The sequence below is a fragment of the Eriocheir sinensis genome, chromosome 29, assembly GCF_024679095.1.
Source record: "Eriocheir sinensis breed Jianghai 21 chromosome 29, ASM2467909v1, whole genome shotgun sequence".
In the NCBI taxonomy this organism is placed as follows: Eukaryota; Metazoa; Arthropoda; class Malacostraca; order Decapoda; family Varunidae; genus Eriocheir; species Eriocheir sinensis.
The window spans coordinates 8,224,793-8,241,580 of NC_066537.1; the positions used below are offsets into that span (position 1 = coordinate 8,224,793).

Below are 16,788 nucleotides of genomic sequence, written 5' to 3' on the forward strand. Positions count from 1 at the left end.
TTTCCTTGTAGCTAACTATCATTATGTTCCCCCCCTTTGTTATCCACCGTAACCTTCCTCATTCTTGAGTATAATGTGCTGCAAAGGTGTGTGTGTGTGTGTGTGTGTGTGTGTGTGTAGGGGGGTGGGGGGTGGGAGGGATATTGTAAGAAACATCAAGAAGGCATTTTTTCCCCTAAGACTTTTCCTGTCAAACTTCAGAACCAGCTTCATGGTAATATTCACATCTTCCTCCTCCTTTCCTCCAATAATTCTCTCCCCTTAACTTTCCTATCCCTTTCTTTTATCTCCCATTCAAAATTTTTACTCTACTCCATTTTTTAGATTTTAATACTATATCACTAGGCCTATAACATTTCTTCCATTACTTTGTTAACTGCATCACTCATCTCTTCATATATATTGACACTTAAACCTTTCCCCCATTAACATTACCACAAGTTGATGCAATATTATGAGAAGGCAATCAACTCTTACTAACTTTCTCTCCATTTATAATTTTACTAAAGTTCTCTCCATTTCCTTTTACTTTATTCATTCATAAAGTAGTACTTTTAGGATACTCTCACTCTCACAAATGCTCTCACATTCCCCATTTTCAGGAGTGTCGATAAAGGAAAGTAAGTGAAAATTAATAACGATAATTTATATTTAACTTCAAATCAATGTTTCAGTGCAATCAGTATGAGAGGAACTGATGAGCAACATTGTCATACCTCAGACTTCATGTCGGTGATGTGTGCCGAGATGACACACTATAAGGCCGTATTACTAAACATTTCGTCGCCAAAGTTCACATATTTGACAAGGCTTTCTATAGGGATTTGGGGCATTTCCAGAAGTAGTTTTATGACCCTGGTGGTAGTTTGACCCTTCTACTGTACCATGAACCTAAAGAAACACTCATTAGAACCTGAATGATCCCCTCTTTGACCTTTAGAAATAGCTGATGTGAGAAGCAAATGTGTCTTATAATACCGACCTACACAGGCTGGCATTCTTAGACACTTCCACCTCTCATCAATTATTTCCAAAGGCCAAAAAGGAGATCAGTCGGATTCTTGTGAGTGTTTTTTTAGGTTCATGATACAAAAGGAGGGGCAAACTACCACCAGGGTCATAAAACGCCCCATGGATAAGCCCACAACTCCTACGAAAGCCCTGTCAAATATGTGTGCTTGGCCGACAAAATGTTTAAGAATATGGCCTTGTTCAGACTCACAGGCAGACAACTCATATACTACACATCATTTTGTAAACCTCATTTTACGCCCACATTTTTAAACATATTGGAGCCTCAGTTCCCCTGTTTTAAAAGCCCCTCATAGAAGTTGCTGGGATTTTCATGGACTGTTTTGTGATGCCAGTGATAGTTTTACACAGCTTCTGCATCTTGAACGGAAGAAAATCACCCATGAAAACCCGGTTACTCTTCTCTGTGGCCTTGGGATATAGTCGTAATGCGAGACGGATACGTTTAAGAATAAGGAGCTTAGTCTCCATCAACAGTAATGTGGCTCAGATGGTTTTTATGACTAGCTTTTCAAGGCGTAGTTAGTTGGTCTTGTTGAATGGTTTATATCACATTTCATGACTAAGTTTGTAATGTGTCGACTTAACTATCTGAGAATCCAACATCTCTAACTAAATGTCCCAAAAAATGTTATTAAAAGCCAAACTAGCCACACAGCTGTTGATAAAACCTAATACGATGTTTAACAATTTTGGCGATAGTGTTCAGGATGTCGCACAGTCACCAAGCTGACCTGTCATGACCTAATGCAGAGTCACCCTTCACACAAAGCTCATGGGTCGTGCAGGTCATGTGCACCGCCAAGTGAATCACGTCACAATCACAGGTTAATCATTTTCATTTCACGTAATTGGAGCATTCACAAATTTGACGAAATCCTTCCCTTGGAAAGTCTTACAATTTACACACATGCATAAGGCGAATCTATTTTTGCGGTCAATTTACAGGTCATACACACGAAGAACATATTATCATGTGTGATTAATATACTTATTGTACTTGGAAATGGTGGAATATAACAGCTAACTTGCCTTCACTTATGCCTGTTGAGCTGGTGACATAAACCATCAGTAATTACTTGCAGAAACAAAAAAAAATCATGCCTCGCCTGTGAGTTTCAGTAAAGATCATGATTAGTCCGGCAGAAGTACAACCCCCCTTAAACATTCCTTTGGCGTTTTCTTTCACAGCATTGATTAAGGAAGTCCTGTGCAGATGGGCTGGCAAACACTGTGTTATCAAAGGCAAATATTCACCATCATCCACACGAGCACTATCATTCATTACGTAACATAGATGGAAGAGACTCTCCGAATGACAAACCTTTGAACAATCGGGTACTGAAGGAACACACCGAGGGTAAAGTAGGTATCATCTCTTAATCTAAGGCAATGCTGAGTATGAAATCACAAGACGCCTTGAAAAATATCCAGCGTAACGACATGGTGATAAACTAACCAACACGCACACCTCACTCCCAGGCTCCCTTCCCCTCCCTTTTGGATTTTGATTCTTGATAAAGTGAAGTTGCATTACTTTTGTTCAAACAGAAGAGCAAAATCATACAAGCTATGAAGGCCTCGCTTCCCCTAACTCCCTCCCCCACCCCCCCACCCCCAGCAAGGCAACAAGTCCTCTTCGTCACAACACAGCACCTACCCCTCCTCCTCTTTGCTCCACCTACAGGTTGCTCCTCTTCCTCCTCTTCACCTCACCCAAACAGAGTACTTGAAGGGTCCTCATCTCAGGTTTGGGCTTTTGGGAACTTGTCAATTTATACAAACATAATCAGATTCATGTTGTATCTGATCCAATGAGCTGCACTTAAAGCTACCAAGATAATTCATCGCCATTTTACTTTTCAGCATAGAAACTGCCCAGGCTAAAACATTAAAGACCCAAGATGAGAGATTTACAATTCTTTTTAGTATACACAGAACAAATTAATACAAATATCTTTTGAAGATACTTGTTTCCTATATTTATCAAGGCATACAACAGGGAGCCACTGACAGCAGCTGACTGATGGAAATGAGCAGCAAGAAAAAACAATGTACAAAACTGTAAATGAAAAGAGAAGTGTTGAGTTAACAACACAAGTTTTCACATTTGGTGCCCATTTCTGTGTGGCACGAGGCATGTGGCTCACGGAGGCGAGGACTGTGCCCCTGGCTCACACCAGGACACCAGCCGTCCCTTGCTGCAGTGACACATGGACCAGGAGAATGTCCTTCATCAAGCAGAACAATTTTTGAGTCCTCCCAGTGGTCAACAGTAAACAATCTGTGCATCTACAAGTACATGTTGCCCTCCCTCACCCACACCACCCTTGTGCCAAGACAGCTACATACAAGTACTGCCTGTGGACCTTTAAACTTCAGGAATGTCCAATTTGAGGAGAAAAATTTTATGACCTAATGCTCTAATAGTCCCTCAAAAGGTGTGCTTGTGTGTAGAGACCTTGGGCAGTGGTGAGTGGTGGTGGCCTGTGTGGCTCATCCATCCGGAGATGGAATGTAATGATACATTCACACATTGATGCTCAAAAGAAGTTTCAGAATAATAGAATAAATAGTAACTTAAAATTACCTTTAAATTGAAAATTATTTAAATCTAAAATAAATATACTTCACAAAATACTTCACTATACTTCACAAAATCAAAGTACTGGAGATCAACCCTCCAAAACTTATAATAGCATCTTAAAAATTAAAATCTTTGGTATGTCATCATTAAAACTACTGGCACTGCTCTCAAAAACTAAGTACAATATAATTACCAAAATATCAACTGAATGCCAGCCTCTAGGAGTAAGTGCTACGGCTACGAGACTTAATATTCCTTGACTCTAGGGAACCGGTCATTCAGTTTGATTACTACAGGTCTACTTGTCCTCTGTGGAAATAATCTAGCGATTCACAAGATTAAATTATCATTAACAGAAACTGATTGATATGCATGATTGACAGACTACCAGACATGATTAGTGTGTGTGTGTGTGTGTGTGTGTGTGTGTGTGTGTACTAAGGAGAAGTAAGCCCTGTTGTTGAAGACTTGGGACCATTGTGAAAGCCCTTTACCTCTAAACTAACAACAATAACAATAACACACACTGGAGGAGTCCCAACACACACATACACACATACACGCACACCGCAACACTGTACACAAGGCTTGAACCAACATAAGAATGAAATAACGACTAAATCCACGACTTTTTTCTATTTTTTTCCCTCGTCCCTTGTGTGGTTCTTAAAACAAACACACAAACACACACACACACATGCGAGCAACAACGTACGCACTTACGTACGGGTAAAATTCTTGCTTCATATTTACAGCTGTTAACACGTACTCATTGTCATCGTTAGGTCCCTTACTTATCCTCTAGTCTCGGGTGATGGAAAGAAGCTAATCTCGACATCAACTAAGAAGGCTCATGTTGATTCTCTTCCCACATCCTATTCACTATTATGAGTCGCAGATAAGAAATAAATCCTAACCTAATTATCATCTCATTACAGGGTTTCATTTGTATTGTTAAATAAGTAGTTTCATGTTGGTTCACTTCCCAAAACCTACGAATTTGAGGGTGAGAAATAACTCCTCAAATAGGCTTCAATTTGATCATTAACTAGCCTCATGTATTCACTGCTCATAACCTTTGCATCTCTACCAATTTATGGATGAGAAATAACGTTTAACCTATTTATTATCCCCTTAAAAAGGCTTCAACTTGGAGTGGGTTCATATAGATTATCTTCTCATAACCTTTTCATCGCTATCAATTTGTGGGCGAAAAATAACTCCTATTTAATACCTTCTCAAAAAGGCTTCAACTCAGATCATCAACTAAGTGGGTTTATATACATTATCTTCCCACAACCTTTTCATCGCTGTCAATTTGTGGGTGAGAAATAACACCTATTTAATATCTTCTTAAAAAGGCTTCAACTTTGATCATTATATAAGTAGCTTAATGTATTCTCTTCCCACTGTCTCTTCACAATCACCAATTTGTGGGTTGAGAAATAACTCCTTATCTATTTAGCATCTCAAAGGGTTTAACTTAAATCTTTTGAGTTTGTTCTTGAAAATAATTTATATTTATTCGCATTCTTTTTGCTGGTGGATTTATCGTTTTTGCGGAAATGGTTATGAATCTAAGTTCTCAGCGGCTTGGACCACTGACTACATAACCATGAGGCATATGAATGAAGGCAATCTCTCTCTCTCTCTCTCTCTCTCTCAGCACACAAACAATTCTTCCCAGGCACTTCTGCTCTCTGACACATGAACCAAAGGATACAGGCAGACCTCAGCGCGCCAGACACATGGAACCGACACTGGAGGCCGCTGCCGGTGCTACCAATGAGGGCAGCACCACAAGCCTCCAGGACCCCCTCGAGCGACCAACTTTACAACCTTACAGCCCTTGACCTCACCAACGTACAGACGGGAAGCAGCTGATATGTCCTCTTCGGGCAACTAAACAGTAAGTACAAGACAACAGAAGAGGCAAATTTGTTGAGTGCAAAAGTCCTCTATGAGATTCTAAGTAGTAGTGTGTGTGAGGCCCTGACACTGGCCAACAGGTCTAGAGATCCCAAGATGGGGGAGAGAGAATGAGGAACTGGTTAAGTTCCAATCTTGCTAGCAATGCATTTGTTTGCTGCACACAAAAGTATTGCTTGTTTCTACATCATGCTACTGTGAACAAAATTTTTAAGATATTATGGTTCTGTATCTCAAACCAAGCCAGAGATCAGGTTACATGTCTCTGATCTTCCACTGCATATCATTATTTGTCATACTATGTAACTAAGGGTATGATTACACCAAGTGAATCGAATCGATTAACATTTCAATTCAATTCAATTAATTTCAATTTAACCATTTACACCAAGCGAATCGAGTCAATTCAAATCATTACGATTCATGGTGATTCAGTCACTGATTGGTTTGGTTCCATTTTTTCATGTCAAGGTGAGTCACCCGAGGAGTAAGCACCATGCTAGCGGGTGTCCTGATCAATTTAATACGAGAACGACGTGCGATCTCAGTGATCCTATGCACCGAAATTGGGATGCCATTGCTGCTTTATGGAAGGATGTTACTACTGATATGAAATGCAAAGGTAAGTGAACAGTTTTTATTCACTTACCACAGTAGAACTACTGTAGGCTACTGAACCACAGAAGGAATTGCCGCGCCCTATGATTTACTAGACAACATTACACAGCATCTTTTTTAAACAAATGACGACTCAAAACGCTATGGATATGGCTAGATATTCTCATCTGGCAACTGTACGGCGTGTGGTCTACGTATGAAATGTGTGACATAACTGCACGTCGGTAATTGGTATTCTGCTTTCTTGTGGAGGATCCAGTCAACTCCACCAACATTTAAATTGTTCTTTAGTCATCCTAAAGAAGTCATAAAATTTCTCTGGATTATTCACCAAATCTGGGAACAGATGTCCAAAGCTCCCAAATTCAGCTCTTTTAACATTAATTTCATGCACCCATATTCATTGCTGACACCTATGCCTACGCTGCCTCAGTCACAGCAACGCTGCTATTTCAGTGACAGCGTATACGTCTATACAAGTGAAAGCCTGACTTGGTACCGCCTTTTGGATGTTGACTCAGACTCAGTCAGTTGGAACCATGCTGATTCAAAATGCCTCGAGTCAAATGATTCTTCATGAATGGAACCAATTCGATTCACTTGGTGTAAATGCAGCCTAAAAGGGATAACTCCCGTTTTACTGAAGGGCGAAATTGAGTATCGGGCATCCCTTGACTCCTCTGGCCCAGACCACTCAGGAAAACAATCACAAGACCCTTTTCGACTCTCCTTTCTGTCAATACAAAATGCGGCATCAAAATGCTACACTATTTCTTACACCAGAAGCAGAAGGCTCTCATCATTTAGTGCACTGTATGATGATGATGTGACAGAGAATACACACAGATTAGACAAAGCATAAACCACTCTGAGGTCATTATTGTGTACTGGTGGTGACTCAATACAAGAGGCATTTGGTTATGATCTTAGGGGCACTCAGGATATACATGTGCCAAATTCGATGCTCTTGAAATTTACACTTATTTATAAAAGCCAGGCAGGTTCATAAAAGCACAAGACGGCCAGTCTCTCTCTCCCTCTCCCTCACTCGGGTTTCTTGTAGACCAGAAAGGCACCTGTGTGGGGACCCACATGCAAGATAGCTAAATATGAGTCTGGATGGATCAGTTGAGGTCATAAACCTTAGCTTAGAGTATTACACAACAAACCACTTTCCCACCTATATAATGTGATTTACGTCATCACTGCCTTGTGTATGACAGCCCTGCACTCCACAGCTCTTCCATGCTTGTCTGATTCACTCACTGGCCACTGTGACATCTGGGTGTGGCTTGGGTCTTCCGGCTGTCTGATGTCTTGTCATTCCAAGCGTTCATGTCATACCAATCACCTTCGCACCACCACTAACAAACTGGGAACAGGAGGATAAACCTACAGTGTTACATATTCCTCCCTTTCCTTTGATTATTATTATGTATCTATTTTCCTCTCCCCTCCAGAGTACTTTTAACTCCCCCCCGACATATACACCTCACGCTCTCCTCTTGCACACCATCACAGTAAACAAATTCCTAATATACTGACTCCTCACAAGGCTTCTATATCTCTGGTCCCGCCATCACAGATATCCAACTAGTCTATGAGAATAGGGTGTGTGTCCTCTGCTGCCCTCTGCACTCCAAAGCACATATACACACACACACACACCCTTCACTAAAGTTGATTCTCCCCTTTCCCACTGCACACAATAAAACACAACACACATTTCCTATTGCCCAGACATACACACTCAGTAACTATCCAAACACACACTTTTAACTGCCTAAAAATCCTGTTCTTCATTCCCTCTGCATATATACACACTCACACTCATTCCACCATTTAATGCAGTTCCTTTTCCCATTTCCAACAGTCAAAACACACACACACACTAACATCAGTACCCAGACACCCTAGACCTCCCACACCCAGGCACTCACACATTCACATACTCAGTACCTCCCCAAGACTGCACCCTGACACCCTTCACCACAGGACACATGAACCCCAGACCTCCCACTCCCAGGCACTCCCACTCACACACTCACATACACGCAGTCAATACCTCCCCAAGACTGCACCCTGACACCCTTCACCGCAGGACACATGAACCCCAGACCTCCCACACCCAGTATCCAAGGCAGCTACAGGCAAACAAATGATTACAAAACACTAGTGGCAGCATATCACATGTGACTTGTTTTGAGTGGCAGTGAGCGTCCTCTTGTCCACTCCTCCTCCTCCTGCTCCTGCCCCCTCCTGCTCCTCCTCCCTCAGGTAATATAAGGTATGAATATCACGTTGAAGGGCTTCTTGGCTTGGGGTGCTAGCGGCCAAGCTTAACTTCAGTCCTTGGGTAAGCGGGTTGAACCTTGAATAGTCTTGCTTTGCTGAGGGTACGAAAGTCAATATTAGCTTACAATTTGATTTTTTTTTTTTCTAGGCTGAGTTTGATTTTTTTTTTTAGCATCTAGCTGAGCATGTCTTAATTCTTCCTCAAGGAAAAAAAGAAAAATAAATAAATAAAAAATAAATAAATAAATAAATAAATAAAAATTCCAGTATATCTCAAATAATTCTGTAATCCTTAAAAATATAAATCACATCAACCTAAAGAATGAGAGAAGACAAAAAGAAATGAAGAAGACAAAACAAAAAGAAGAAGACAAAGAAAAAGAAGGAAAAGGAGAAGAAAAGAAGTAGAAATATTAATGTCCGTACTAAAAAAGAAGACCTAAAACAAACCTAAAAACCCACATCCCCAACTCACCTTATATTCATTCTCTGATTGCATGAGTCCGGCAACCACCACCATCTGATACTGCTTGGCTCTCATGCTGGACAGAGGCTTACGCAGGAGCCTGAGAGCTGAGGGCGCCGTCTGTGTGTGCAGGAGCTGGGAGACCTGGGTCGGGGAATGAGAGGGGTCCAGCACCAGCAGCCGTATGCCCCCCTCACTGCCCCCCAGCTGCTCAACGCCGATGACAGTGCGGCTGTGACCTACGGGAAGAGACGAGGGAGGTGTGGCTAGTGGAATAATAGTAATAATAATGATCTTCCTTGTATTCTTCTTTTCATTTATTATCCTTATTTTTCTTTGTGGGGTTTGATGGACTATTAGTCTCTAGTCTCTCTCACTTTTGACAATGTATACTCTCTCTTTGATATTCATCCTCATAAAACAACAATAATAATAATAATAATAATACCTAATAATAATAATAATAAAGTAGAGTATATAGACATGAAGACTGGGAGAGACTCATAGCCCCGCCAACACTACAAGGGAAAATTAGAACGATGAAAGAGAGAAAGAAAATATATAATAATGTCTTCTTTTATACAGCAAGGGAGGCAACTCAAGGGCAAGAAATAAAAACAGCAACAAAGAAGCCTGCTAGATGCTGCTCCAAATACTAAAAAGTCTCACGCAAAACAGCAAACACACACCATCAGGAACACAAGACAACACAGTAAAAAATTGAGGAAGGGAAGATGCTTGAGAGACATAAAGAAATATAGCTTCCCGCAAAGAAATATAGAGGTTTGGAACAGACTAAAATACTAAAAATTCTCACACAAAACAGCAAACACACATCATCAGGAACACAAGATGACACAGTAAAAAATTGAGGAAGGGAGATGCTTGAGACATAAAGAAATATAGCTTCCCGCAAAGGAATATAGAGGTTTGGAACAGACTAAGTGAGGATGTAGTATCGGTGAAGACTGTGCAAAACTTTAAGGAAACGTTGGACAAGTACAGATACAGAGACGGGACCACACGAGCGTAAGCCCAGGCCCTGAAAAATACAACTAGGTAAATACACGTCCTATGAAGAGAGGCAGTGAGCTCCAGGTTCCTTGAGACTCACCTTGGTGCTGGAGGTAGATCGGAGGCTTGAACTCGACCTGACTGGAAAAGTAGTCAAGGCACCATCGGAACAGTTCAGGGTGGGTGCCGTCTGAGCCTGTCGGTCGGTGGCAGTCGACCAGCTGGCACCTGGGGTAGTAGCAGGGGGTGTAAGAGGATTGGGGTGTCTTGAGGGTAATGAATCAAGGAGTAAGTGTAGTAGGCTGGCCATTCTGAGTTTTGGTTATTGTTATTTAAAATCACGTCTTCATTAGAGCATTGATTGATAGGGGTATGTAGTAAAGGTGGTTCATCTTTTTTTTTTTTAACAGCAAAGGAGTCAGTTCAAGGGCATAAAAAAAAGGAAACAATCAATGGAAAAAAAAGCCCGCTACTCACTGCTCCTAAAAAGAGTCAGAGTGGCCGAAAGATAGGTTAATAGAACATTGTCAATTCTTTCACCATAACGGGAAAAATTGATGCTTCTTACTCTTTCTCTCACTCAAATGCACACTCACTAACACACACACAGCAGGGAAGGGCATCGGGTCCTTACTTTATCCTGAAGGAGGAGAGGAGTGTGACAACCTCCGTGGCACCAATCCACTTGCGAGTGTTGGACAGCTTCCCCCCAAGCTGCTCACAGCCCTGAAATACACAGCAACACTTCAACTCAAGTAACAAATATAAACACATGATCACAAGAATATGAACACATGATATCAAAATGACCAAATAAGTAGCCTCTTAGGAGACAGACTATAATCCAAATACATTTTTATCCATATCGATCATGAGTCCCAACGTTGCCAGATTGTCGTACTCAGCCTCCTATGTTTGACGATTTCCGACCCAAAATTGCCTCCTTGACCCCAATAACTGCCTTCATATATAGTTATCGTTAAAATGGTTAATTATTGGTGTTTTTTGGCAATAGCTATGACTCAGAAACCGGTAAATACGAGGTTCTGAGTACGATAATCTGGCAATGGTGCTCATGGCTACTCTATCAACAAACATTAATTCCTAGTGCTGCCTCTTTACGCAGACGTTACATCACAACACACGCACCTGGAGATCAAAGCCGTTCCGCCAGGCCTGTTCAATGAGCTTCTGGATCTGCGAGATGGAAGGCATCATGTTTGGCCCTGAGAAGAGGCGGGAGTAGTAGCCTGTGTGGTGCTGCAGGGAGCTCAGCAGCATCTGGATGTTCCTGAGGGGGACAGTAATTGACCATGAGGGAAAATAAGGACACTGAATGAAGAAGATGGAAAAAAAAAAAAAGAAAAAAAAAAAAAAAAAAAAAAAAATGAAGCAATAAAAACGTCCCATGAATCAATAAGTTCATTGCACATTATCTTAAATATCTTGTTCACCAAATTCTATACTTTTGTAATGATTAAATAGAAGTAAAATGAAGTTGTAAAATTAATCAAGAGGCCTACTAGAAAAGGCATTGACAGGAAAGAACAGTTAACATGAAAATAGAAAAAAACAAGAAAGAAAAGAGCAAGGCATACTCTAGGGGTTAAAGACTGTCACTGGCTTGGTCATTTATAAGTTTCACAGCTTCAGTATTACCTCTAAACAACATCTTTTCACTGAGCATAAGAACAAACTAAGACACAATTCCTGAAGAGAGCACGCAGAGTATCCGTGGACAATTCCCGAGGCTCAGTCATTGATCAGTTTTGTAGATCCAATATATGCACCTATAAACTACATTTTTCACTATGCATAAGAACAAACCGAGACTTTTCCTGAAGCCAGCATGCACAGTATCCATGAACAGTTCCCAAGACCCACCTGTAGCCGCAGCCCCAGCCTCGGTCGCCGTACGTGGAGCCATAGTGGTCCACGGTGGTGCAGAGGTAGGTAGCCTTCACGTTGTTGGTGGCCTCACTTACCACACGTATGGGTCCGAGAAGCCCTGACGACGCAAAAGAGCACCACACATCCACAAGCCAGCCATGTGGGATCAAAAGAAAAGACATAGGAACGTAGGAAAGATCTCTCTCATACACTGCACGCTGCATTGAAAGAGAAGTGAAAGGACATAGGAACATAGGAAAAATATCTCTCACACACTGCAAGCTGCATTGAAATCTAACATAAAAATAGTAAAAATAAGCAGGAGCAAGGCAAACGCAAGGCAAGACTGTTATTGTTTTGTGGATACAGTAAATCTCTATACATTTGTCACCACCATGAGAAAAGACTAAGACACAAACCTTTGGTACACGAGCGTCCGTCATCCACCCCATTCTTCTCGGCGATCTTGAGCTCAATCTGCCGCTCGTAGTAGTCCGCCACCGTCATCTCCCCGGCGTACACGGCTCGCTGCATGTTGCTCAGGCTTTGCTGGGAGAAGTTACCCTCGTTGTCCATCCCATACTGTGCCTGAAACACCGCACTGCTTATTGCCTGAACCAAACACTTTTTTTCCCTTAGGGTAAAATATTAAGTGTTCAACTGTACCAAACTGTCTTCTGGCCTCACAATCTTTATTTCCTTTTCGTTGCTGTTTTATTTCTATTTTTTTATTGTCCTTGACCTGCCTCCCTTGATGAGAAAAAACTCTCCCGAAGACCAAAGGAAAAGACTAAAATTAAAAGTGTTCAATTGTACCTAAGGCCAAATAAAGAGGCTGTAAAATAAGGAGTGTTCAACTGTACTAAACTCTCTCTCTTTCCCTAATGTCAAATCAAAAGTCTAGAAAATTATGTGTTCAGCTCTGAGCCATTCGCTTTCAACTCTGCATCAACAACTCCCTCTCGTAATAAAAAATCCCCTTTATTTCAGTACCCATAAATTTGTCAGCTGTCATAAAGGGCCTCACCCTAAGCAGAGAAAACTCCTGCTGTTCTCTCATGCGCTGGACCTCCTTCTCCTGCTTTTCCAGTTCGGTTACGAGTCGCCTCTCCCATCCACCCTCATCTGGAGTTACTGGAGGAGGAAAAACCATCAACCATCAACTCAGTGTTCCAAATCTTTACTTCTAATATTGGGGATCGACTTCATAAATATTCTAAGAGTCAGTACTATTTCGCAATGAACAATATTATTAGTTCCCAGCTTACCGATGGAGGGCGTGCGTGTGAAGTGAGTGTCAATGTGGGCCGCCAGATCCCCCTGAGTGGTGAAGCCCATCCTGCTGCAGACCGGACAGGAGCCGACGTCCTCCTCCTCGTCCTCTTCCAACACTTGATCCTCTGGCGAGCACACCTCAGACTGCAACATAAGGAAAAAGTGTATAATGTGTGTGTATTTACCGTCTTTCACTTACGTATGTTGCTGTATCTATATTATTTGAGTTAAAACTGATCTGTCCTCATATCTTCTATCTACTTTATTTGAGTTAAAACTATTCTCTCTTCATTTCTTCTTCTAATCAGTATTATTTTTTCACCTATATGGCTTATTTCCAGACATTTATATTTTTTTCTATGGTTTTACTTTCAATGGTGACAGCTGACCTTGGCCGGGCTGAGGATGTCCTTGTGCTGGATGTTGACGTGCAGCTCCAGGTCTGGGGTGGACTCAAACTGCTTCATGCAGAGCGGACAGGTGAGCACCACCTCCTGGCGCACTGTCACGGCGGGGAAGGAGGGTGACGTGAGATCAAAGTGTGCCCTGTTGACGTGCTCCTCCAGCCTCCGTGGCGACGTCTCCTGCAGGCCACAGATGGGGCAGGACGGCACACCACCTGGGCTTGCCCTGACGGCGGCTTCCTGGTGGCCCTGCTGGTTGAGGTTGAGGGAGAGCTGGGCGCGGGAGGGTGAGCCACGACTGCCCCCGCCCTTGCCGTGAGCGGGGCTCAGGTTGGCATTGTAACCCTCGGTTTCATCGTCGTCGACGGTGATGAGCGGCACGCGACGGTTGTCAAGGCTGTCCTGGAGTGGGACAGTCCGCTCAGGCAGCTCCCCATAGCCGTTGGTTACCAGCAGCAGTTCATCATCGTCCAGGTCTTCGTCCTGCGGGCTGAGGTAATCCAGGTGGGCCGAGTTCACATGGTACACCATCTCCGGGGCCGTGATGTCCTCCAGGTCGCAGAAGGGGCAGGCGGTGGTGCCAGGCAGGTGCACCAGCACCATGTGGGAGCGGAGGTCCTCGTCGGCCAGGCCCTCCAGCCCGCACACCTCGCAGGAGTACAGAGCCTCCTGGGGCATTTTGGCTGCCATATTGGATCTGCACAAATAAAGAAATTTAATATGAAATGCCAGAATTTGCTCTTTACTACACTCCTACACGGCCACTGCGTGTAACGAAACACACGAGAAATAAATCCAGACAAGGAAAGGTTTGCCGGTGCTGGGGATCGAACCCGCGACCAGCGTAACGGGAGAGCCACTCCTTTACCAGTCGGCCAAAGAGGTACCCCCCTGGCTAAGTGGGTTATGGGAGGCTCGCCCATCAGGCAAGTCAGCATTACACGTCTCCCCATTCCCATTTAGATTAATTTCTGTGTGTTGAGTTCTCATTTTTCTATGAACTTCGGAGAGCATGGGCCATCACTCTACCTGTTACCCTCTCGGGGTGACACAACAGAACCACAGGAGAGGATCCCACCGCTGCCACCAGTGAAATGCCAGAATTTGCTCTTTACTACACTCCCACACAACCACCGCGTGTAACGAAACACACGAGAAATTAATCCAGACAAGGAAAGGTTTTGCCGGTGCCGGGGATCGAACCCGCGACCAGCGTAACGGGAGACCAGTCGGCCAAAGAGGTACCCCCCTGGCTAAGTGGGTTATGGGAGGCTCGCCCATCAGGCAAGTCAGCATTACAAATATACATCACACCCTCACTAAATGCCACTTTGCTATAACGCTGATGAGAAAAGACTGTGAGGAAAGCTACCCAGTGTTACTTCAACCACCACACTCACGACCCACTTGACAGCCAGCTGGCATTTGGTAAAACACTCCTGAGGAAGTGTCAACCACCTCAGGAGTCTTGAGTCAGTGCCGGGCACGACCCTACTGAACCAGGCTGTGAGGAAGCCTGTCTGCAGCCCTGACACACACTGACAAGCCCTGGCGTGCCCCGAGCAGCCCCAGCACACCCCGGCAAGCCCAGGGCAGGGCAGGGCAGGGGCAGGGCGGGAGGTCACGCTGCTGGACGGGGCCAACACCCTCGGGGCGGGACAACCCTCCCTGACGGGCCTGGCCATTCCCACGGGGGCGGCGGGGGGCGTCACTCACCAGCAGGGGCGTGGGCGGGCGGGCGGCGCTGGCTCGTGCCTGGCGCTGCCTCAGTGTGGGAAATGTTGACGAGGAATCACCGGCGTCCACTCGGCATTGATTTTCGAGCGCCTGTCTGCCATCAGCTGGGCCGCCGGGCTTCCCATTTTCTTCCATGGCGACGCTGGATTACTTCGCTGCAACGGAACACAAATACCTCACAGAAACTCACAGAAGCTCACAGAAGAATTCAGCCTGTGTCTCCGGCTCGAGATAACTCTTACTTCGGTCGATCGAGTGGTCGCTGTGGTCGAGGTGTCTGGACCCATGCCCAATATCAATGGCTACCGTGTGCTCTAGTTTTTTGTCTCTGTGATCTCCATGCATGCCTTATCCAGCCTATTTTACCTAATTACATGTTATCTTTCTATCTGTCTATGTACCTCCCTTCTCCCTTGTTGTTTACCTGCAACAATAAACTATCAATCAATCAATCTATTTTTGTCTGTCTGTCTACTTATCTATCTCCATCTATCTCTCTCATTTCTGTTTCTCGTCCCTTTCTTCATAAATCATTTTTCCTTGCGTTCTTTTTCCTCAATTTATTTCCTATTTTGTTTCTTTTATTATTCCTTAAAAGCTGGAAATAGAGAGATAAAAGCAATAATTAAAGGATGCAACAGCTGGGAGGAGGACCAACGAGAGAGAGAGATTGATTGATTGATAGTTTATTGTTGCAGGTAAACAAAAATTAAGGGAGAAGGGAGGAACATGAATATATTGCCAAACGATTAATTAATTATAAGATGGATCGATCTATATAGACTGACAAATGGATAGATAGATTAGACAGATAGATAGGATAAAAGGGATAAAAGGATAAAAGGAACTGATATATGAGACAAAGGATAAAAGGAACCGATGAGACAATTATAAGATTTATGATGATAGATAGATAGATAGAATTAAAGATAGACAGACAAATAGATAGATAAGTAGACAGACAGGTATATTAGACAAGTAGACAGGATAAAAGGGACAAAACTATGGAATACCGAATTGAGACAAGATGAGATGGAGGGACGTTCGAGAATCAGCAGAGAGAGGCCGGACAAACAGATAGATAGACAGATTAAACGGATAAATAGGATAAAATAAGGATAAGAGGAACCGTTTTGAGACAAGATTTATGATGAAAGGGACGAAAATCAGAAATGAGAGATAGACAGAGCAATTATATAAAAGAGATAGATAGACAAATAGATAGACAGGCATATTAGACTGGTAGAAAGGATAAATTAGGGATAAAAAAGGATAAATAGGAACCGATATGAGAAAGATTTATGATGTATGGGATCGACGTACGAAAATCAGAAATGATCGAGAGATAGACAGACAAATAGATAGATAAATAAATAGACAGGTATATTAGACAATTAAGTAGATAGGATAAAAGGGATAAAAAAGAATAAAAGGATCACCGATATGAGACAAGATTCAATTATGATGAGAGATAGATAGAATTAAAGATAGACACACAGATAGACAGATTAGACAGGTAAATAGGATAAAAGGGATAAAAA

The 16,788-nt window shown here is 42.9% G+C and overlaps 1 protein-coding gene across 2 annotated transcripts; it reads right to left on the reverse strand.

The window, feature by feature from the left end:
* Window positions 1-631: 631 nt before the first annotated feature.
* On the reverse strand, window positions 632-15,467 carry LOC127004962 (zinc finger-containing ubiquitin peptidase 1-like). Of its 2 annotated transcripts, none has more exons than XM_050873275.1 (11): window positions 15,227-15,467; window positions 13,496-14,207; window positions 13,100-13,250; window positions 12,859-12,965; window positions 12,251-12,419; window positions 11,826-11,949; window positions 11,091-11,232; window positions 10,576-10,667; window positions 10,042-10,169; window positions 8,937-9,166; window positions 632-8,556 (listed from the first exon to the last, which is right to left on the reverse strand). In XM_050873275.1, the coding sequence occupies exons 2-11, from the start codon at window positions 14,198-14,200 to the stop codon at window positions 8,512-8,514; spliced, it is 1,893 nt and encodes a 630-aa protein (XP_050729232.1). In that variant the 5' UTR covers window positions 14,201-14,207; window positions 15,227-15,467; the 3' UTR covers window positions 632-8,511. The 2 variants fall into 2 exon arrangements, with proteins under 2 accessions (XP_050729232.1, XP_050729231.1); XM_050873274.1 differs by lacking the exon at window positions 15,227-15,467 and adding an exon at window positions 14,918-15,219.
* Between the last annotated feature and the right edge of the window lie 1,321 nt (window positions 15,468-16,788).

What these genes read in the sequence shown, in the direction of transcription:
- LOC127004962 (XM_050873274.1), bottom strand. Translation starts at nt 15,195, where the DNA reads ATGGCCAGGCCCGTCAGGGAGGGTTGTCCCGCCCCGAGGGTGTTGGCC. An exon ending in CGGACGCTCGTGTACCAAAG is followed by an intron (nt 11,950 to 12,250) that starts GTTTGTGTCTTA and finishes TTGCGTCGTCAG; the next exon opens with GGCTTCTCGGACCCATACGT. An exon ending in AATCAGAGAATGAATATAAG is followed by an intron (nt 8,557 to 8,936) that starts GTGAGTTGGGGA and finishes TCGTACCCTCAG; the next exon opens with CAAAGCAAGACTATTCAAGG.